Raw genomic sequence first — 24,812 nt, 5'->3', positions numbered from 1 at the left:
TAAAAAATAATTTCAGGCCTGGGCTGATGAGCGTTTTATTGCCTTCATGAAAATGTTCTCACTTTGGAGTCGACGGGATAGAGAAGAAACGGCAGTGAGTGATGAAAGCGGGGCGGGAGTAGGGGGAGGGAAAGAGAGAGGACGGAGGAGATAAGGGCCATTTGTTGCGTACTTGGGAGGACGGTTTGGATATTTTATACCATTAATAATTCCACTTTTTCTAGGCCGCCCTACATAAACAGCCATTTCCCTACTGTAAAGTGCGAACGTCGGCAAGAATAATAAGTGACGTGAAAATCATATCATATGTAGTCTTTATTGCAGCGATGAGATCCTCCATGAATTTCAAATGACTTCTAGTTTCAGTAACATATCTTCATACCGTATCGATACTTCACTCTTGTGGCATTTTATCAACCATTTAGTATGTATATGTATCTTGAACGGGGACGATGCATCAGTGTTAGCCAAAATCCAAAAGGATACGCCTTCATACTCACTGAAGGGCATCGGACACAGTAGTGCAACAAATAGGCAGCAAAAAAAGGGGCAAACTGAACACCTTTTACCTTCATCTGGTCAGTCACATGTTGAAGGGGCAGTCTGGAGTCAATCTTTGACTCTTTCACAAAATGCCTCCACAAGCACTTATTATCGCGGAGAAGTGTGAAACGGGCAAAAAAAAAAGCAATCTTTCTAATACCCCTGCTGCAGTGTGGAAGAACAGCAAGAGGCTATCAGCGGGGAGAGTAAAAGGTTACTGTAGTAGAAGGGGGGGAGGGGTTTCACACATGCACACTTCAGCTATGACCTAATGAAAGTCCCGGAGTCTATTAACGACGCCAGAAAGCGCTAGTTAGCTGTATGCTGTACAAATAAAGCCTGAGAAGACTGCCAGGTGGCCCATAATGAAATTCCTCTTTACTCAAATATCAAAGGCACAATAAGGGATTATAGGCTTAAATTGACATAATATTACACCGTTTCGCCCTTCTGGGACTTATTACCTAAAAGGTAGCACTTCTGCCTGTAGGCTATCGTATGGACTAAAACTCTCCGCTTTTCAACATTTCCTTTTTGCTGATTTGTCGCTGCAATCATTTTCAAAGAAGAAGAAGAAGAAAAAGCCATGAGGCAGCATCAGCATGCATATACATATCCTGTACGAGGCCGCAGCCGATAACTGATGGGCCTTGGTGCAGACGCTCCTGCTGCACATCCCAATAAATGTAATGCCTCCATATGCCGATGTTCTCGGGCAGTTGATTAAGTGAACCGGTTGTGTCTGACGAAGGACTTGGAACTTTTTCGCCGTTCGTTACGTCGCAGCATGCCATCGCCCTCCTTCCAGACTTCCCCCGATAATATGATTACTATTCAAAGTGGAGCAAAAATAACAACATTAGCAAGAGTGCAGTGACTGTGTTCTCTCCCCCCGAGCTGTGTGTCTACTTTATGAGATATTTTAATTGTAAATAGGAAAACACAAGTGCACCAGAATCAATCTATTAATGTGGGGAGAGCATGAATTATGAGAGGGAATTAAACTACCCTCACACACACGTACACACACACACACACACACACACACACACACACACACACACACACACACACACACACACACACACAAACATGTACACATACACAGACTTGGAGAAATAACTAACACACACACACACACAGTACAGTAATATCCCAGCAGAACATACGCATAACTACTTGATTGGCCTCTAGGGATGTAATATCTACGCTTTAATTTCAGACAGCAAGTAAGCATATCCTGTTACAAGCCATTACAAGAGTTTAAAGCCAGCCGCCGTGTTTGTTATGCTCTCATTTTTATATCCTCACTTGGTAGGGGTTTAGCTGTGTGAGATGAAAAAGATTCCTGCTATTTGGGCTTCCAGCTTGAGGTTTTCTCGTCTTGCAAAATGTACCCACATAATTTGAAATATTCCGCCAAAAAAAAACAGACTTCACTAATTGTTGAGTAAAAAGTTCCAGAGACATAGGGTAGATGTTTCTAATTGCTTTCTCCCCCCTCATGGGTACTGGAGTATGAAACGCTTTATTTTGAAGGTTATTTTTATTTCTTTATTTTAAGGATGTAGCTACACACACACACACACACACACACACACATCGCTGTGGCTGCTGGTCAGTAACATTTGTATCCGGGCCTGCCTTGGCTCCGGAGCTCATGTTCGGACTCTTGCCAGTTAGACAGTCGCTTGTGGCTCTCTGGGTTTTTGTTTTTTGGTCGGAATACGGGCAGATGTAGAAGATGCCAAACATGTGTTGGTCATTACTCATCCAACAGCCTACAGGAATAGAAGGCAAGCAGAGATGTGCCAGTCAAGAGAAGCCGGAGGTGGAAGAAAAAACTCTAGTGTCTTTTCCATACCAAAATAAAACAATACTGAGGCAGGTAACACTGCTGTACCAAAGTTAAAAAAAAATTTAGAAAAAAGCCCCTGTGATGAATTTAATGTAATGTATTCCATTATTAGATTGTGTTACTGATGCATGAGTGTGTTAGAAAAGTGTGTAGCTGATCGAGTAGGCACCAGTTTTAACTACATTATGTGCAGTTTGGTCATGTGGGCCATCGGTTAACTCCATACGTGACATACCCCTCTGCTGGATCGCAAAAATACTTATTTCTGCTATAGAAACCTCATTCAATTTTTGTAACTTTTCTTATCTGCTTTTTTGAGAAATGTTTTCATTTGAATTTGACATCAAATCTTTGGACCTCAAACGGTTCTTGAATTGAAACCATGTGAGGAGTTTAGTAGAGTTGGGAATCACGCTTTGGTGGTTCTCCTCAAAAGAGTCAGCGGTTTAGCAAGTGCACCCCAAAGCAACAAAGCCCTTAAGCTCCCAGAGTAATTATGACGGGGGCATAGGCGGAAGTCAGGTGATATTGTTATAAAAGAGACTAGACCAGGCCCCCAGGACTGTGCCTTCTCCGAGCAGCCAGCATGGACATGTGGCCAACCCATTGGTATTGCATGGTTGGGGGAGGAGCTTATTTTCATGCGGTCCGTAGGCAGATTTCCCTGTCCACACAGTACAAGCGGCGAACAAGATTGTGTCTCTGCAAAAAAATTCTGGATATCAATCATAGGCTCATACTTATCTTTAGACCATATACTATTAAAATGGAAGTTTTCTCATTTCAAAACTTCACCTCAAGCGTTTTATTAGCCCAACGGCTTTTAACGGCTTTCAGTTTGTTTTCTCCAGGCTAGATGCTACAGAACGAGAATGATTCTACTCCCGCCTCCAGTCCGCTACGCTTGCCGCCCTCTTTCTTGATAGGTCCATAGTGCAGCTACGTCCATGCTACGTCATGCTTCCGGGCCGCATGGAATTTCCGGATTATGCTTCCTTGTTGCTTCTCTGCGCCAATGAGCAGCTTTCATAGGAATGAATGGGCGCCGTGTTTCAATCCGGTGTCCATTTCTTTATATGTCCATGGACAAGACAGACACAAGAGACGAGCTCAATTGTTCTGTACAATTGTTGAATCAAGTACAAAGTTGTCTTATACACCACAAACCACCTTGTTTCCCTTTACCTGACCTAAGTCTTTTATGTGCCTCTTTAATCTATCTAATCAAACCTTAACCATAGCATGGTCACATCATAAAAACAGATTTAGTTAAGTTCGTAACAGTTTTAGGCACATGCAATTGTTTTTCTACAGTTAAAAGACTGCTAACAACTCATGCTCACGTGAAACCTTTATTTTTGGTCAAAAGCTAAAAAGGTTTTAGAAGCACCCATTTACAGTAGATGTATTTTGTATCTTTCCACCACTGGGGGTTTGGGAGCACTACTATTTATACCCTCAGAAAAAAAACATATTTCTGGGTGTAATAAAAGGCTGATGAATACTGCGTCCCCGGGGGGGCTACGGTGTTCATTCGTGACATCCTCTCATTTCATATTCCCCGCCATGTTGGGCACGGCTGTATGGTTTTTGAGGTGTAATATACGGCTGCCAAATCAGCGGTGGGCCCATTACTCATCCCCCCCTCTCTGTGCTGTCTCCTGGCTGGTGCTCCGGCGCTAATGCAGATTACAGGGATATATGAGGGCTATTTTGTTCGCTGCAGGGTGGAAACGATCACAGGCGGACCCCATCCCCTTCTCTCAATGCACAACGCTACATCTGTTCCCCTCCCCGCGAAAAAAAAGCCTATCTAGAAAATCCATCAGAGCCGAGCTCTTATCAGATCTGAGGACGCTGCATCAATTATAGATGCTATATGTGTAGAGAAGAAGGGAAAACAATGTGGGTCACTTTATCAACGAGGCATTCTCGATCCTCCCGCGACATTGTTTGGTTAAGTGATGAGCGGCTTGACTTTAGATACAGTTTGTGCCTGTTGTACTTGTGTTAAATGGTCCATTTAAGATGCACGAGTATATGAAGACACAAGGGAGGAGGAGAATAATGCGTAACTAATAATGTTTTTTCCATCGCGATAATGTGACTGAAACTTTCTTTGCGCACAAAGAACTAAGTTGAGTTAAGTTATTTATAGTCAATTAACACAAGCAGATTCACACATGGTATAAGTCACACAAGGTTATTGAAATGTGTCTTTCCACTATAACCCTCCTCCCACATCTCTAACAATGACACCACACACATGCAATTTAAAGTTGAAAGAGGGGATTAATCTGAAAATGTCTACACTTTACCATGATCCTTGAGTACCTTGCGTGTGCAGGTGAAGCCTCGTAATAATGGAAACTCATATTTCTTTTGTTCTTGCCGCAAGACAATCCGTTGTGACAAATGAGCCAAGATCCGTCAGAAAAAAGAAAAAAAAAATCAAAACTTGATCTCATTTTCCTACTTGCTCCCTGACAGAGAACACAGACGTATCATTCAAATTTTTCCAATCTCTTTGGGTTGACCGGGACACAATGGAAAATCACACGTTTAATCTTTTATGCAGGTCTCTCCTCATCTGTTGGGTAAATAGACCATTCATCATATTATTGGGGCCTTTTTACGACTTTGACTGTTTGAGTGATCCGTCTCTTAAACGGCCTCTCTCCCTGGCAGCCCCCCATCAATCATTTTTTCAATGAAGATGTCACAGTTCATTGTGTCGACTGTTATCCCAAACAATTTCCGACTGCCTTTTTGATGATAAATTAAAAGCTTAACTTTTATTTTCATTGTGTGTGCTTTGTGTTGTGGGGTATAGTATACTCTTGCCGGCACAGTATGGAGGGTTTAACTCACGGTTTTCCACCTATAGCGTCGACAATTTTCACCTCGGTGGAGACGTTAAGCAGGTGCGGGAAAGTGCTCGCTTATAACTTTTCATTAGGGCCTCCGTAAACCTACTCTTGTCATCAAGAAGTGGTTGCTGCTCAACAAGGGACGTAATTGGTTTATGGTTAATGACTGTTTGAAGCTGGAAGTCATGAGTGAGTCTGTAAAAAGAAAAACCGCAGTACACGCTCTTTAATACCTACTTTTGTGAAAAGTTTTTGAAACTATTCACAACATTTTTTCCAGGGTGTAGCCTACTTGTTATTGGAGGTAGAAGGGAGATAATGACGCTTGATTCAACAGCGTTAGATTGACTCGTTTAATTACCCAACAGCCTCAGAGGATTAATAAGGTCTCCACCTAACATATCCGCTCTCTTCTCTTTCTGTTTTCCTCCAGGAGTGGGTGCATAGGAACTGGAGTGACACCCCGGATCCTGACCCCCATCTTCCACCTTCCAGCGGACGCAAGGAAGTGTTTGAGGAAACACACACACAGTGCAGATAAAACACACACACATAGGAAGTCAAACCACTCGATCAAACTTCCTGCCAAGGCATATTAACGTCTAATTCATATCATTGTAGGTTAGATTAATAAATAAACCGGTTATATGTCAAACGGTTAAATGGTTGGAGAAGTATTCAGACCCTTTCATTTCGATTCCAAACTCTAGAATGGAAGTTTATGTAAAATCGATATCACATGAGTTGCATTGAATTCTTGGTTGCAGGTAAGTATTTCAACAGAATATAGCCACTGAAATGCTGTTTTCTGCTGTGTGCCATCTCTAGCCAAACACGCATAATGGCCCTGTTTCACCAAGACTAACTACAACCTTTGCAATAATGACTCATTGGGTATACATTGAAATCCAATCTCTAAGAATGTGTGAGGATCTGCAGGGTCTTTTTTTTTTCTTCAGTGTGTCAGCCCACAACCCACCAGCACCAACACAACACCTCTTTCACCTCCCCACGCTCTCTGCACCACCGTTGTCTTATTAAACTTGTATGAGGTCATTAGCATACAAAGCAGGAAAACCTACCACGGTGGAGTCATACATATTTATCTGGACGTGCCATTACATGTGCGTGTAGGCTACACACACTCGCACTGTCACCCCCCTTTAACACACAGGCCTGAAGTAGATGTTACTAGAAGCACGTCTATTTTTTTTTTTTTTTTAGGGATAGCTATTTATTTGTGCAGCTGGATTAGAATAAAAAAAATATGTGTGCTTGGAGATAGAGCAGATGGGAGTTTGGTGAGGTTCATCAGAGCAGTTTGCTTCCAGCATAACAAATCTAGTTTTGCACACAGAGGAATTTATTTCAGAGTTTGAGCAAAAGCCCGTGATACATATTCATCCGCTGCACACAGGAGCACACAGTCAAACAGAGAGGGAGACAAACACGGTGCACGGCCTTCGTAAATACTCGCATCACCTGTGGGGTTGCCTGCCTCTACCTTTTGAATGACTGTGAAATCGGCTCATTCTTTCTCCTATCCCTTCCCTCGTTCCTTTGCTCTTCAAAGCCTCTTTCTCTCCTCAACCGTGCTATCCCCATTCCCCCCCCAGTCCCACTAACCTTTTCGGAGGTGACTTTTCCACACCTTTTCCCTTGAACCCCTATGCTTCTCCGGTGGGAGCAAAACCCCCTCCTTTTTTCTTTTTTTTTGCGACTTGGAGTCCTCTGCTACTTCCTCTCCTCCTCCTCCTCCTCCTTCCTTCCTCCTTCCTGTGAGATTGCTGTTGTGTCTTATGGCTTTTTATTCCTACGTGATGGTAGATGGGTTCATGTAGGAGTAGAAGCCACTAAACACGCGGTGAGTGCTCAACAACCTACTCCTGTGTGCCCATTGTCTAGAAATACTTCACAAAGTCAAATGAGTACAGGGGTGATCACTGCCGACTGTTTTTTTTATTAGAGCAGATTCATAATGAGAAAAAAGCTGTTTGAGTGATTCATTAAGCGATAAGACTCGATTGAACAGTTAGTTTTAGATACATTAGAACAGAATGTACAGTAAGTTTGGGGCGGAGAAGTTAGGAAACAGACCTACTTTTCACAAGGTTTGTCCCACCTGCATGCCGGCTGCACGTGCCCAGAGTTTCAAGCTCATTCCTGCATCCCTCTGCCCCGAGGTCATCATACAAAATTGGAGCTGGAAAATTCTCAAAAATACGGATCAGGAGGAGTGTGTGTGTGTGTGTGTGTGTGTGTGTGTGTGTGTGTGTGTGTGTGTGTGTGTGTGTGTGTGTGTGTGTGTGTGTGTGTGTGTGTGTGTGTGTGTGTGTGTGTGTGTGTGTGTGTGCCACAATTTGAAATGGACAACTTGAAAAGGTAGGTCATTAGTGTTGTTTAATATTGTGCAGAATCTGATTGGAGTGACAATCTATTCTCTTATGAAGCCGAGGTGAGAAACTTCTTGACACGTAAGTTCACATCCAATCACAGTCCTGTGGAAAAACATGAATCTACGACACAATTTTTTTATTTTCATTTTAGAATGAAAAACTGCCCGCTTTCGGTTTAATGAGTTGGATTTTAAACTGCATTAAAAGCTGTAAAACCACACTGATATAATATAACCTTCCAAAGTTGATATGGCGAACTCATTGGCAAGAACGTTCCAGCAAATACGACGCAACATTAGCATTAATATGAAGTTCTGTCCATCTGGTGTTTTGGTCTCCACCAACTGCTAAGGGAAATATTCGGCTCTCAAGCTTCTTAAGTCACCATCTCTTCTGACATATGACATGTGGTCATTTGATCCATTTTTGACTAATGATATTGAATGTTGCAGCTTTATGAAAGACTGAGAATGTCCTCAACTGGCAAATAAATTGTTAATCGTTAAGTTCAATGTAAATTCACAAATAATTGTTTTTTGGTCACTCATGTTGGGCTCATTTCCCAGCCACTTACCAGACAAACACTGTTCCCTTTTAAAGCTTTTTGGACCCCAGCCTAGAGACTGTAACTCAGCCCAGTGCAAGAAAAAACAAACTCTAAATTCCTTTCCACGCACAAATGAGGTCCAGGACATTTTGGCCGGCTCGAAATGGCTGATAATGGCAACTTTTCTGCCTGAACCGAGCTCAGTGTCAACCAATTAAGCAAGAAATTCAAATTGCCCTTTCTCCTGTTGAGAGTCCAGTATGGTCCTCTTGAGTTTGGGTTTAAATGTCAACCTTCTGTTTGTATTTGCTTTAAATGAAACTGCTGCCTCTCTCTTGCCACCCTAGCAGAATCTGAATGAAGCCTATAAGTGGGTTGTTGTTGTTGTCGGAATCCAACAACTGAATAATTAATCGGTGGATATTACAAGCATTTGACACATGAGTGTAATTGTGTTCACTTCTGCACCGTCGGGAGGTGGCTAATAATTCAAGATGAAATTGCGATAGATGTGGTACACTGAGTGGTAATGATTTATTCAAGGCTGCAAGTTGCTGTGATCTAATATTCAGTTGGTGGGATGGCAGTTTCAATCGGTTGAATGTATTTTTCAGGTTCCCACTCCTACGTAGAGTTTTTTTTTTCTTTTTCTTTTTACTCATGAGGAGAAAAGCAAGAGAAGGCTTAGAAAGAGTTCGATCCTAGACCATAGGGGGGGGGGGGGTTCATGGGAATCTAAAAAAGGTGGGAATCAACCAATATGGCATCTGTGGGAAAGAGGCTGCATTATTTCAACCAGTGCCAGCACATTAAGCTGAAGCTGTGTGTGTGTGTGTGTGTGTGTGTGTGTGTGTGTGTGTGTGTGTGTGTGTGTGTGTGTGTGTGTGTGTGTGTGTGTGTGTGTGTGTGTGTGTGTGTGTGTGTGTGTGTGTGTGTGTGTGTGTGTGTGTGTGTGAATAGATCTGTTGGCATCCTCCTCTTTATTTCGCCTGAGGGCTCTTTGCAGGTCGATCCGTCTGCGCTTGTAAAACCTCACAATTTCCAAAATGTCAAAATACTCAGTGAAATTAGACCGCGCATCCTTATTTCCAACTTTGACAGCTGTGCTTTTTCTTTTTTAATTATGCAGTGCGTTTTATGCTTTCATGAGTGCTGGGTTTGGGAAAACTTCATTGAGCTTTTACAAGGTCGCGCTACCCTCAGGTTCTTCTTAAAAACACGAAAGTCATCAGAATAGTGATGGGATTTTCATGTGACAGCTGCAATAACGTAGCAGCGTGTTTGTTGTGTACAGTATGGGTTTAATGTCTTAGTGTTGTGCTGTATACTGTATCCATCCCCTCCCTCAGGCTACACTCTTTTCTCCTGTAATAAATAATGCTCTTTTGTGTGTGTTCTCTGCTTCATTTGTTCCCTGTTGTAACGTCAGTGCTGCTCAATAAATTATTAATCCCGCCTGTTCAACCTGTCGCACGTCTCTTGTTTCATTTGCCTGTCAAGGACTTTGGTTTGTGTTTCAAATGCCACACACGGGCACACCCCAGGATTTGCACACATAGGACTACAGTACAGCCACCCCGGGTGTCTGGTTTTCAGCTTTAAGAGATGGGGTTTATTCATGTTAAATCTCATGGTTTAACTCAAATCTCTCAACGTTATTATTTGATTTAAAAACGTTTTTTTGTTTGTTTTTTTACTCAGTCAATACAAGAGGCAGACTGGTTTATGTGCGCAACATGTAGCTTAACAGAAAGAGAGCAACAGGGAACACAGCAGTAAAACAAACCCTGAATAAGCCTCAGTAGATAAGAATCCCTTCATTAGTAAGTCAATAATAGACACAAGGTACTTAGATACCTAATACGTGCAATTCAAGCTGCCTATCATTGATATAATTGCTCATGTTTAATCTGCTATAAGCCATGAAATTGCCATTCATGACACCACAATTGCCTCATTAAAAAAAAATACTAAAGACGTCATACTTTGCTGCACCGTGTTATCCCACAAAATGTGTCTTTAACAGCGGGCGAGCTGAAGGATTGTCCGAAGCCAGGGCACAGTGTGGTTCTTTCACTTTCTTTTCCCAGAGATTTTGGGGCGCAGAGCTCGCCTACACACACCAGCTGGCCGTTGTCTGGGGAGGATCGCCTTAGCCATCTTTCATTTCTGATGAAATCTGAGGAAATCCACAAGCAGCCCAAGGCAGACCACATATCTTCTTTTTTTTTCTTTTTTTACTGCTTCTGCCTCTATTCAATAATTCTCAGTGATAGGCCTCTCCTCTGAGCACTGGCACCACTCCTCATTCCAATTAGTGGAAGGCAAAGAGGCCCCCTTGTTTGTCGGCACGCAGGCAGTAATTGGATAATCCCTGAAATTTGGGCGAGCGCACAAAAGGGAATCAGTAATTAAACCAGAAAGTCTCTCAAATATTGACACAGATGAGCCCTGCAAAGTAAAGATACAGAGGATGAGTCAACAAAACAAGGTTTTAAAAAAGTTTTTATGCACAAGGACAAATTTATGACATTTTTCTCCTAAAGTTTAGCCTCTATAATAAAAAAGTCTTAAACCCAAATCCATCCTAATATTAATATGAACATTCTTCTGCATAATCCTTTGGTCTAATTACTTTTAAATCCACCTTTAACTTGTCTCCTCATGTTCTTTTTACATCTCCCTTCATGAGCTGAGTGGATTTGGTGAACCCAGCGAGGGAGGCTTAGCTCTCAGACAGACTCATCGGGTTGGTGGGTTTCAGGAAAAGACCAAGTGTTGCAGTGTGTGTCGCAGCCTGCAATGTCTGCAGATGAAAAGTTTTATTCCATAATTCAATTTCCATAATGTAAAGAAGTAACAGTTGCTCCTAGAAAACAAATATTTCCTAAACTAATCTAATAAGACTTTGTATACTGCCATGCTAGCAGCTCTGTGAGGCTTTAAAGCGTAATGCTATAGTCAGCTAACATTTAGCAGATGTGTGGTTTACCACGTTCACCACCTTCGTTAAGCTCGTTAGCACGTTCAAATTTGCAAATAAGCCGTCGCCTAAAGATGAAATACAGCTGAGACTGATTGGAATGATGTTCTTTCTAAGGGTGTTTGAACCTAAACCAAAGCCATTAACCTCAGTAATCTTTTGATCTTATAACAATTCATCCTGGGGAGTTCATTAATGTTGAGACATGGTGTTGAAAAATATCTTTCAAAAACCTAAATGTCAACCTTATGGTGGTGTAGAAGGAAAAGTCAGAAAATTATAGTTCAGGCACCATGGATATTTGCACAAAATGTCATGGCAATCTATCAAATGGTTGTCGAGGCATGTCACAACAAAATAAAATCTTTTGACTCTGCTGAAAAATACAGGGTAATCATCTGGGGATCATGAGTGCCTATACAAAGTTCCATGGCAATACTTCCTGTAGTTATTGAAATATTTCAGTCTTGACTGAAGTGGCGGACCGACCGACCCCCAAATGTTACCAACCACAGAGGCGTGCTGCATATCATAAAGCATGTCCAGGCAGCAAACCTGTGCACTTTGTTGTGTCTTAAATTGGGAACTTCACACTTGCTATCTTGAGGACATAAGTGCGTTTGGACTGAAAATGATTTGCACTCTAAAATGCTCAAATAGTGGAGTGTGGAACAATGGACACTTCTCAACCTCAATGGTTGCCATCTTGACATCATCTTGACATCGCCATCAGAGTCCGGATCACTAATACACCAATGTATTCACACATACGTGTGACATGTAGAATATTAATATGTGAATCAACATACACTTCAGCTACGAAGAGAGTAGACATTGTCTTACAGATTGCAGCCTGAAAGCCATGACAAATATGTACAATAAATTCATACAGTTGAAGTAAAACATATACATTTGATCTCAAGTCGAGCAAACCAGTAGATATTTTGGCAAGTGAGTTGTGAAAGGTTTCCGATAACTATTGCAATTCACAACACTGACTTTATGAAATGAGTGCACTACGCAAGTATGTGCGGAGTAAAAAACCGGAAGAACCCAATATGAATCACAGCCCTCGTTTGTGCAGAATCTAAATAATGAAAGTTGGGATGACTCACCAGGAGCCTATGTGGCTTTTTCGTAAACGATCTCCGCTCTCAGCGTGACCTGTGGATGTCCCGTTGTGACTGAAGTGTGCTGAGTTACACAGATTCCTTCTAAACATCTCACTACAACAACCCATCACGACGACACGACTCCACTTAATGAGAGTGTAGTGTCAGCGTTCTGGCTGCAATTACAGTGCTTAGGACTCTTTAATGATATGTTAATGGCTTGGCTGTATTACCTCTCAGCTGCCCAAACAACAGTAAATACCCTGCGGCTGATTAATCCGGCATCCACTGAAAAAACACTCCCAATTAGAGGGATAATGTTAGAATCGAGTGCTGCCAGCAACTTAAAAGAAGAATAGACAATGCAATGTAAGAAACACCACATGATATGTTTCACATAATACAGTATATGGAGATGATAGCGGAAGCTTGTGGATCAATTTATCCCTATTTTTCACTGAAAACAGATAACTATATAATAGATATTAGGATTGCACTCTGTTGCAGCAAGACTTCAGATAAGTAAGGGTTACTTTGGGGCATGGGGCTAAAATACACAGCTGTTGAGGGGCTAAAACTTGTGACCACTCAGTTACTTCTACGTATGAACAGCAGGCCACACTGCCTACTCACTGCTACTGCGCCTGCATCAAAGTCAATGTTAAAACATTTAACTTGCACCAATTTCTTTTTCTTTTTCTACTTGTCAAATCAGACAGAGGAACACTCAAGAGAAAATACCATCCAAGCAACGACGTTTGGCAACACTTTCAACGTTTGGCAACACTTTCAAAAAAACGAATATCCTGCATTTTAAAGTGTTGGCGTTGGAAAGAAAACATTTCTCACTTCTCACTGTTACCCGCGTGTCAAATAGGATTAATGGGTGACACATTTCCCGACAAGTCCCAGCACAACATCAGTCTCGTCGACGCGTGGTTGCCGTCGACGCAGAACTCACAGGGCCGCGGTGATTATTAATGTGCAACGTCTGAAGTCAAGCTCGTGGGGGCGAAGAGGGGGATTAATTTTCCACAGGTTGTTTTTTTTTTTGCGACGGTGACGGACGATTCCGTAGAGGAGAAGACGAGATCCCAACCCACCTAGAGCAAACACACCGGGAACCCAAGTACAAGCTGTTTAGGAGGAGGAGGAGGAGGAGGAGGAGAAACCACAGTCAAGGCGGTGATGAGTACATTTTGTCTTGTACTTTGTTTGATTGGAGTCTTGTGTTACTGACACTTGGGTGCACTCCTTGGGTATTATACGTTCCCGTTTGAACAGATGATTGACGAATGAAACACAGAAAATAACATTGAGAAAAAGACTCCAATGTTCAGACTCTACAAGTCTCTCATTATTTTGCTGGATGAACAAAAGATATTTATTTGAAAAGATATTTCCAATTTGGTGTTTTGAAGGTTGTTGAGAGAACAATGTGGGTTCAAAACCTCCCGTAGGTGTTGCAAGGGTTGAGATCTGACGACTGGCAAAGAGGCCTTGATTCACCCAAGGCTGGATTACACAGTGCCTCTACGCTATTATTGCTTTGAGACAATACTGACACACCAAGGCCTTTTAGATCAATCTCAACTACACACAGGCGATCTCCATTGAACTAATTCACTAATGACTTCTTAAACCAGCGCAGACGATATTGAGTGCATTCCATTTAGGTGAGCTAGTTCCAGGTCCTGCTGTTGGGTATGCCATGGCTTTTATAGGGACATAATAGAATTGAGCCCCGAAACCTTGGTTATTCCCACTTTGACTAATCATCATATATATTATCATATTAAAGGAGCTGAATACAGATGATGAAAATAATTTTTATAATCTATATCTGAAAAATGATTTACTTTGACATAAGTGGTAAAGTGCCTTGGAAATAAAAGCGCTATATGTGTGCTGTCCATTCAGTTAGTTTGTCATAATTTGACACATACTTTATTTAGGAGAATGCACTATGTGAGCACGTCATGAACTAGGTTGATCTCTACAAGAAAGAGCCAGAAGATAACATTATGAAGTTGGACCCAGGTCATAGTGTACTTTAGTGGTTATTATCATAGCAAATGATGACGGTCATAAATCAACTGACACAGAGAGGGGCTTTTGCTGGCTCTGCCCTATCAATCCAACCTCAAATTCACATCATTATCATAATCATCAACTCATTCAGTGACCCCTCATGGCCTATGGATAGGGGGCAATGTGATCCTGAAAGAGATTTGTCACAGATCTGCATACATATTTGTTCGTAATACATGCTTTAATCAGAGGGCTGTGGGTGGTAGTGACTTTGCACGATCAAGTTTAAAATACAAAAACATGGAATAAAGGTATAAGATGTTATTTGTTTCATTTCTGATGAGGGTATGCTACAGTCAAATCAGTTGACAAAACCATCTCACGTCAATGTGGCTCTTGACTATCACATGATCTTCATCCATGGAGTTTGCCCTGTTTTTCATGGGAATGCATTTCCATATTTTTTCCCCATTAAAGATACTTATAATACCAGTTAATCCATCTTCACTAGCAGAAAATACCAGTGGTAATAGTACAGTAGTAGTACTAGCACTGATAAAAGTTACAATTTAAAAGGCAATCATGTCTGTGACTAATAATTATATTACAACCCGTGTAACAATCATAATTTTCTCCACTATGGCAGCCTCTTTCAGAGTGTCAGACAGGTCTGTTCTTTAAGCTCCATCACCATGGTCTCTCTGTTATCACCTCTCATCGCCAGGGGAGGAGAGAGAGGTTGCAGGGGGGGGGGGGGGCTCATTCGGGGCGAAGAGTCGAGCCAAGAGGAGGCAGCATCCTTATCAAAGGCCCTGCGTGCTCAGCCGCGGTTTAAAAATAGAAACGGAGGGAGATTGGCATCGATTTCTGCGGGCGTTGACGGCCCGATTGACAGCAGCACCGCGGCGTCGGGCTGTTGAGCCATCGAGGGAATCCGCCAGACTGCCTATGATGAGATGAGATAGGAAGATAACTTCTGACAAGCCCTCCACCCCGCCACCCATCTCTAATCAGCCCGTCTGCACACACACACACACACACACACACACACACACAAACACACACACACACACACACACACACACACACACACACACACACACACACACACACACAGAAAAAGTAATTACCACATGCACACACGCACACACACACACACACTAATAGACCCTCACACTTGCTGCTCCCTGAGCAAGTAATGGGACTTTTGGCTGGCTGAGCATCCACCTGTCCGGTGTTTCCTGCCAAGTCAAAGCTCATGCGCCTGCACACATACAAAATACCTCTGGATGTCCCTTACACAGCCAGCAGCCACCGTCCTTAAGGGTTATCTCACTAACTGATCCTCCATCAGTAAATAGTGGCTAATATCCATGAGACGTCCCGGACGGCCGCTGTCACTGACCTTTGTTTTACGGCTGCAAATGAACTCCACTAAGTGATTACTGTTATTACACTGTCCGATTTACTGCGCTCTCCCTGAGGCATACGGAGTCGAGCCTCGTCAAGGCTAATATCAACTATTTCTGAGATGGCGGTATGAAAATAAGAAATGTCTTAAAGTCATCCGAGGTTATCTCCTTCCAAGAAGCTTGGCAACTTGGTAATAATTAACAAGTTATATCTCCGTCTTAAAGGGATAGTTTGGAATTTTGGACATAGGGCCTGATGCCCAAGTTAGCCTGAGTGTTATTTATCATTGGAGACAGTTTTCAACACATTTCATTCAGTCCTTCTAGTTGCAGATTTTGCTCGTGCTAGGCTAGCGCACGGGATTGGGGTCAAGCAGAGCTGCTACTAAAACAGTCTTACCCGCTCCACAGTACACCCGAGGCTAATCAATAATAATGCTAGAGAGAACGCTACAAACGCTAGAGAGAACGCTACAAACCGAAACCCGTCTCACTCATGGTCTCACTGCCGGTGCACGCCAGAGCGACAGATGGGTGAATGTAAAAATCCTTCCCAATGTCTGTTTTGATGGTTTTTATCATGTTTTATCACACTTAAGGATCTGAGATGATGCTAGATAACTCGCTGCTTGAAGACCGCAGTGCATTAATGTGGTGACGTAGGGACGAGCGAGGGGACTGCTAACTGCAGTAACTGACAGGAAGTTAGCTAAAAGAACCATTCCGCTTACAGCACCTTTAAGTCTTGCTGTTCCACTTGCTAATTTTGCATCATTTGCTGCACAGGAGAACAAACAAACTCATTCATTTCACAAATGACCTCTATTGCAGTATATTTAGGAATATGCAAGCAACTATTGATTACTATGACCTTTTACTTAAAGGTGCTACGAGGAGCTTTCAAATATGTCTGAAACGGTCAAATTTTTCCTCTGATGATGTTTACATGTAACAGCAAACGAGACCAGCAGTAAAAAGAATGCTATTTTTATATCGTTTTTCTTAAAGGCCTACTTCACCGGTTTGAATATGAAGGTGTATTGAATTCTGAGATCCTATGTGGTATAAATGTGCGAAATTTTTTAAAATCGGTTCATCCTAGCCTGAGAAAAGGCAGAAAGAGTGTTTTTTTAACCCTATATTTCTCTTTCTCGTGACATCACAGAAAGAGAAATATAGGGTTAAAAAAATACTTACTTTGTAAATATTACTGTGATGTCTTTTACTGTGACATCACAGTAATATTTACAAAGTAAGTTTTTTTTAACCCTATATTTCTCTTTCTGTGATGTCACGAGAAAGAGAAATATAGGGTTAAAAAAAACACTCTTTCTGCCTTTTCTCAGGCTAGGATGAACCGATTTCAATTTTTTTTGCACATTTATACCACATAGGATCTCAGAATTCAATACACCTTCATATTCAAACCGGTGAAGTAGGCCTTTAATGCCTTTGTCATGGGTACACTCACCCAGGAAGAGCAGCTGGCGTAGTAAAAAAACACTACCGCTTTTGTCCAAAGGGGGTGCTAAAATGAACACAAACTGAAAGTTCCTCGAAGCACCTTTAAGTTCTTCTTCATAAGACACTTACTTTAAAAGGCCCAAATATCACCATCAACTACAAATGCAAAGTGTTACGAAATCAAGGAAAAGGATCAAGTAAAGATGAATATGTCAGATTAATGTCTGGGACATGTGTCACACATTATCCCCCCCCCCCTCCCCTTCCTTTCTCACTCATTCATAAAATTATCCAATAAAGCCAAAATAATCATCATTAAAAAAGCCCAAAGTTTGACTTCTACTTATAATTAGGTGATTTGCAGCAATCTGCCACAAGGACTCTTGTCAATCTGTCGGCACAATTCTCCTCCTGTTGGAAACCGCCGCAGAGACAATCACTCTGGGCTCCTTTCTAATTAGAAACTCATTGAAATTTATGAGAGTCTGTTATGAATTATTGAGTTATGTTACCTCAGAGTGAAGCCATTAGGGGAGTTTAACCAAGTGAGTTTCTTAAAGGCCCTCTTTCCACCAGTGTGCTTGCCCAACGGTTAATTTGGAAAAATTACAAGGTGTGTGTCTCCCTCTGGTGTTGAAGGAGGAGGGATTGAACAACTGGAGTGGTGACTGTACAAGATTATCCCTGCAAAATCGCATACTCTTTATTTTTTCTATTATACATACTGCATCTGACCATAAAAATAATCTAGTTACCATGCACGCATACGATCGGGACATACTTTTACTTTTTTATTTTATCATAACATTGCGCCTTGATCTTGCCTCTTGCTTTTAAATCTGTCGCATCCCCAGTTGTTTTCATACTGAGACTCTGTGGATGTGACGTCACTTCCGGTGCACACTGGATTGAGGGTCAGAATCACCCAAATAGCATGCTGTTTTCAACACTAAAAATCTTGGCTGGATGTAGTAGACATCCGGGTATTTTTAAGCATACTAAGTCGGACCACAAGAATGGGACATGCTTAATCTTTTTTCTACCATACTAAATAGCAGAGAGTATGGGTATTGGAACACAGCCACAGTTAAAGGTGACACCCGTCAGGTTGGACGATGAAATATAATCACCATAAAAATGAATAAGATAAGCTGTTTTCATAACTTATTGTGAAATGTAGACAACTGGTATGGATGTGCAATCCTTATCCCATTTTATAGTTCCATTTCCACGTTGTAGTTTTTTAAAGTTACAATTGGATTTGAAGTGTTTTGGGATATGAAGACACACATTAACTGCTTGTCCTTATTAGGAAATGAACCAGGGTTTAATCTATTACATCAGATGATGTTCAGAAAAACATTTATAAACTTTCATTTGGGATATTTTTGGAAAAACCTTAAGTGCACACTAGTGCGTTTTCTCTACTGTGTTTTCCTTCCTGTCATTTGCTGGAAGGCGTCAGCCCAGTGAAAAATCTGAATGCAAAAATTGCAATGTTTTTCAATGGCTACTTGTTTCTCCTCAGACCCAGATGTGCCTTCACACGTACCATTGAGCATTCTGGGCATCTGATTGGCTGCAGGGCTGCTTCACCAGCTGTTTCAGGAGAGAGTTACAGATGAACTCGCTCCACCGAATCTACATGCCAAGTGAAGACTTTGTCTCTGCTATGTGCTTTCAGTACAAATCGATGCAAATTTGATATTTGAATGGTTGTTTCAAGTCAATTATCGAGCAAAAATGACAGATGTTCGCCAGCTCCATGGCTTCTCAAACGTGAAGATTTGCTGTTTCTTAACATTGTAAAAATGTAGTTATAGACTGTTGGTCAGATCTACGAACCAGCTGAAGACATCACAAACGCCGCTCAGGCAAATGAACAGTTGCTGAATCTCTCTGTCCCTAATATGTACATGTTCCTCCACAGACTGAACCAGTCATAGTAGATGTTGTATTATTTCCATTTGCTGTCAGTAAAGTAAAATTTGCGCTCGCTGCCTTGGCTTGACTCTATTTAAACTTGTGTCCTTAGACAGCTGGTTGTTAACTGAACTGCTGGCATGATGATGAAGTTTTACCATTTTAGCGTGTGTGTGTGTGTGTGTGTGTGTGTGTGTGTGTGTGTGTGTGTGTGTGTGTGTGTGTGTGTGTGTGTGTGTGTGTGTGTGTGTGTGTGTGTGTGTGTGTGTGTGTGTGTGTGTGTGTGTGTGTGTGTGGATGTGTGTGTGGGTGTGTGTGGCAGCAATGCAAGAAAATTGTCCCATGGCCACTGAACATTTTTGGACACATCTGACACAGGTGTTTGTTTACAGTTTTAAATTACTGGGCAAATTCAAATTGCCCAAATTTCCGTGACAGGATATCAGCTTAGACTCTGACTTTTTTTTGGTAGAGGATATAATCGTCCCAAAGTAATTGGGTTATTATATAGTGATTACTCCATCCCAATGTGTGGTGGGATTTAGGCTATCCCATAAATTAAGGATATTCACCATTGTCACCTGCCACACCAGCTTCATCAGAACATGGGCAGACGTCAGTTCCTCTAGGGTTAATTTGGGAAGAATTCTTTCGCACAGGGCGATACACATTTATTTCTTCCTAGACTGACATTTAACATTTACATGTATTTATTTAATTCTAGAGAACTTTTCTAAACATTGTTCAAAAGAATGCTAACAAAGGAAAATTTAAATAGCACAACGGTCAAAGGCTATACACAGTAAAACATAGATAAGATCAAAAATGAAATAGGGGTGAACAGAATAGGCTAAATAAAAGCAAATATGTCAAGCCTTTCCAAACAACATTTAAAGCTAGTCTATAAAAGCAACAATAACCTAGACCTGTCAAGACATTTTAAGGCCTTACATTTAGATGATTGGATTTCAGACTGTTAAGGGACCTTCAGAAACCCTGTTTACATTTTCATCAGACAGTTTTATCAGTTTCTGGTTTCTGGTCCACTCTCCGAAGCAGCAGGTGGCGGTAATGAGCCTAACCCGCTGGTTATAGATCCTGACCGGCAGATGCCCCTTTAACAACAACATCCCCATAGACTGTATAAAAAATAAAACCTCCAGGCTACTCCTCTACAGCAGCGCAACACACAAGACAACTACGATCCGTCTTTAGCTTTTACAATCTATGGTCCAACGTTCCTAGGTATGAAATACTACAACACTTGTTTAAGTAAGCATAGGCTACCTGGTTTAACCTGGTAAAGAAAAATGTATCGTTCGTTAGTTTCCGGTTCACTATTTTCAAAATAAGAGAATTTACTAATTGAGCCCATCAATACATCTGGGTTTTTTCAGACTTGAAGAAAATGGAGAGCAAGGGATTGCATGGCAAGTAGTGACACACACACACACACACAGAAGAACATTTGCAGAAAGAACATAATAGTGTCCTTTCAAATTAGCAAGATTGGAAAAACTTAGAAGGATATGACATATCTATTCTTTCGTAAAGGGCCATTTTGCACACAACATACTTTTACTTTTGGTCTGTTGTTTTTTATTTAAATTTGATTTTGAACGCAGGACATACAGTACAATTTCACTGTCAGGAGCGGCTTCCCGTCATATGATCGGAGTCCTCCAGAATCTGCAGAAGGGATGAAACACTACTTCCAAAAAGATATTCCCTTATTTGGTGTTTTGACGAGGATAATGGAAAGCATTGGTCTTCTATTTGGTTGGGACCAGATAGTGTATATAAAAGGTTGGAACCTGCTTGTGAACGTGAAGGCCTTAGCAATAGTCTCACATCATTGGATATACTCATCAAAGCTTTCAGCGACTCCATAGGCTAGCAATTACTGCTGATGTTTATTTCTCACTCAAAAAGCCACTCTGAGCACATGTAGAATGGAGATAATATTTGTTCCCTCAGTTTTATTGTGAAAATCTGCAGACAGAAAATGCTGAGCAGGAATGCTTTGAAGGACCTCACTAATGGAAAATGAGTTCTCTATAGAGTCCCAGATTCAGGGCCACTGTAACACTCTGTGACTGCATTAGATAGAGATTGTGATTACATCGATCATTACATGTGAACCAGAACTTTCAAACCGTGAAATAATAGTATAACCGGTGCAAGTTAGTGAATAAAAAGAGGCAGATAAACTCATCTAAGACCAGTCAATATGGTGTTGAGGTATCCCCCCCACCAACAATAATCACAGTTATGATCAAAGTAAAACAGAATATTGATATATAGAGTACACCAACTAAGTAAGCAAAATACCAATTTATTATTAAGGACATCAAATAAAATGAATGCAGCAAACATACAGATCTATAGATAAATGTACATCAGAATCAGAAATATTTTTAATCCCTAGGATGTAATTCGCTTTGTAACAGTTGTTCCAATTTTAGAATAGAAATATAGAAGGAAGTAGGCTACAGTATATGTGTAAAATAATGTGTGCTGTAGCCTACTCCACATGAAATAGCCTATCAACAAAAATATACCAATAATAAGAAGTAAATACATATTAACATTATTCTACAATATGCAAACAATGTAAGCACTGGAAATAAGACTATATGAGACTAAAAGACTAAAACATAGGAACATATAGGCCTATATAAACGGATGGAAAGAAATTATGTAGGGCCTATATTTACTCAAAATATATACATTTTTGAAGTACTTTGATTTTCTAGTACCATTTTCAGACATCTTCTGCATCTGGTTATATTAATAATCAAAGTGTCCACTTGTGTTTATGATCAACCTATAAAACATGATGCTTTTTATTGATATAATAAAATATACAGCAATATAAAAAGTAGTTTAAGACCTGACCTTGCATGGCCACAACATAAATTAATAAGTAATTATATCATAATATTATAGGCTATTAGGATTTTCTGTGGGGAGTTGGCTACTTATGATTTAGCAGTTTAATTTTGAGTGTAGGAGAAGGCCTATATAGCATCTACATTTACTGAACTAAATAAATGTGAATAGTTCTTTCACCACAGCATAAACACCTCCACCTCCATGGTGAATAGCCTACTGAATAGTGAATAGTTTACCCACCTCTTATAATAGGTCCATGTTACCACAGACTCTTGTAGGGTACCCTAGAACTGGTCAGACCCATAGATAGTATAAAAAATCGACCTATTGCGAAATGAAAAGCCAGTGGCGCCATCTTGCGCTGGGACATATGAATTGCCTGGCGGATCCGGTCTTCGTCAGCCAACCAGGAAAGAGGGCTTGCCGTGATCTGGACTGAGGCGGATGAGACCAGAAACCTTTGTTCCGTGTCTCTCCTCTCAGTGCGAGAACATAAACAAGAGCCCTTCAAATGCGTGCTTCCAAACTGCACTCGCATTTCACGGGTTGGCGATCGCCGATGGGTGTTTTTATTAACCAGATATTAGCTTATTAGGCAATTTTTCTAAACCCATTTTTGTGTCCTGAATGATCGCTGCAGCCCGAAGGATACGGTCTGGTTGATGTTGTTGTTTTTTTCTTTCTGTCAGCTGCTAAATGGAAATAAAACGCGGTACTGAAAGTGGAAGCAGTCGAGGTGCGTGAACCCTAAATGAAAAAAAATAAATGAAAAATCAGTTTTAGCCTGATAACGTTCTTCCTGGTCTCGGTGCTGTCAGTGGCGAGTTTGCAGAAAACCGTCGCACAGATGACGGAAACGAGACCATTATATTGTGCATAATTAACCTGCAGTGTTTCTATATAACTCACTCCACATCCACAATGAGTTTACAGCATCTTGAGTGGCTCAATCAGGGACTTATTCATGTGGCGGAAGAATGTCCTATTTGTATCGATCACTACCTCATCATCATCAACACCATCATAGTGGTTCTCGTTTCCTGTAGCTTTCCTCCACATCGCCTGACAAGAATGCAATAGGCTGCTCCTCTGTTGAACAGCATTCAACAAGATGCTAGATCTATTTTTTTGTTTTTTGTTTGTTTGATGGATGCTGTTGTCGGTGCACGCGAAAGCTTCACTGTCATGCCATCATTTCACCCGGCACTTTACCGCTATAATTCAAGTGCACTGATGCATGCTGTGCCCATGGCTAGCATGCATAGTGTCAAGTGGATGTTGTTTACGTGCTGATGAATTATATGTAGGTTAGGTACAAAGTATGTTGCGTTGGTTGGGGTGTTTACCAACTTCATCAGCCTGTCTCTTCTTCCCTGACAGACCACAGTGAGGAATCTTTTCACAAATCATGCAATAGGCCTACCTAATCATAATAATAACAATCTTCTCCGTTTTATGTAGAAACAGTCCTAAGAAATGAGGGCTTGATACATCAAATAACCCGAAGACCATTACTGTTTTTTTTGTTTTTTGCTTGCTGGACAAAAGTACTTCATAGCATGGATGAAGAAGTCATATTACAATCAAAAATAGCCTATTTTCCATGGAGCCGTCCTGCTCACTGGTTTACAAAATTGCCTCCAAAGGTCTAAAGCAACAAAAGGCATAGCTATAAAAGTGTGTGGAAAACAACCAGGTTGGATCCCAGTGACAATACATATGAGCCATAAAAAAACAATATAGATTTCTGCAGTAGGCTAGTTATGTGTAATCTGGTTATTTTTGGATCACCTGTCTTGGATTGTTTACTCATGTTAATTCGAAACTCTCACTGTTGCCATGTGACGGCCAGTAATTCCCTCTAGAAAAAAACAGGCTGGATGGATCAAAACAGTTTTAATTGTCAGTGACGTGAAATTTGTATACAATTTTTTCCCCCCTGTGTTTTTAACTCTCATCCATAACTTCTCTCTCTCTCTCCGCCCTTCCACTCCAGGTAATGGCCTACCCCTCCACTATCTGCGCCTCTTGGCCCCACCCTTGCAGCTTTTATCAGCTGCAGTGTGGCAGGTGGTGCAGCAGGGACTGGTGTACCGCTATGGGATGCTGGAGGAGTTTGTTACCATGGTGACGGAGCTGGTCCCAGAGCTAATGAGCTACAGCCAGAGGGCTCAGCTCATACTGGGACTCAGAGCCAGGGTCAGTAACCATAGCAATCACTGTTGTTCAATCATACAGAGGTGAGGTGTTTGTCTCTTAAAGGTGCAGTCAGCGATTCTGGAGAATGCTTGCTGTCAAAATCCGTGAATACCTCCTCGCGATCCACAACCTGTCCTTTTTTTATTGTTTGTGCGCTGGAGAAAAAAAATCTGCCTAGGCTCTGTAAACTGTAGGCCTATAAAGGGTATGTAAACACCGCAGCTAGAAACATGCCCGTTTACAAAGCCAAGGCTCTGTATTTACACTGGATTTTTTTCAGCACACACACAGTACGGATAGGTAGCGGATCGCGAGGACATATTCACTGATTTTGACGACAACCCCATAAACCCCTAACCCGTACCTTTGTGCTTATCGACGTGTTCTATTTGTCTGTGGCGTTATCATGTTGCTTATTATGCCAAGGTGGTTTTTGTACTAATCACACACTTCGCACCCATAAGGAGCGGAGTGTGAGAGTAGCATTTTTTTTTACCTGTCTTTCTCTGTTGTTCTCTTTATTCTTCCTACTTTAAAGGGGCGCAGCGCACACTAGACGACTCTTCAGTGTATCCCCCC

At 41.3% G+C, this 24,812-nt stretch overlaps 1 protein-coding gene across 1 annotated transcript in view; it reads left to right on the top strand.

Moving 5' to 3' along the window:
* Nucleotides 1-24,812, top strand: part of LOC307268767 (uncharacterized protein) — a gene marked incomplete at its 5' end in the record, with an annotated part of 73,975 nt that overhangs the window by 38,113 nt on the left and 11,050 nt on the right. Inside the window, one exon of the mRNA XM_080051513.1 lies at nt 24,081-24,233. Coding sequence (XP_079907639.1) covers nt 24,081-24,233 — 153 coding nt within the window. The remainder of the gene's footprint in view (nt 1-24,080; nt 24,234-24,812) is intronic.

This window comes from Ammodytes marinus (genome assembly GCF_949987685.1).
Source record: "Ammodytes marinus genome assembly, chromosome: 22".
In the NCBI taxonomy this organism is placed as follows: Eukaryota; Metazoa; Chordata; class Actinopteri; order Uranoscopiformes; family Ammodytidae; genus Ammodytes; species Ammodytes marinus.
Note: the sequence above shows the minus strand (reverse complement) of the source record. Positions and strands in the feature narration are given on the sequence as shown.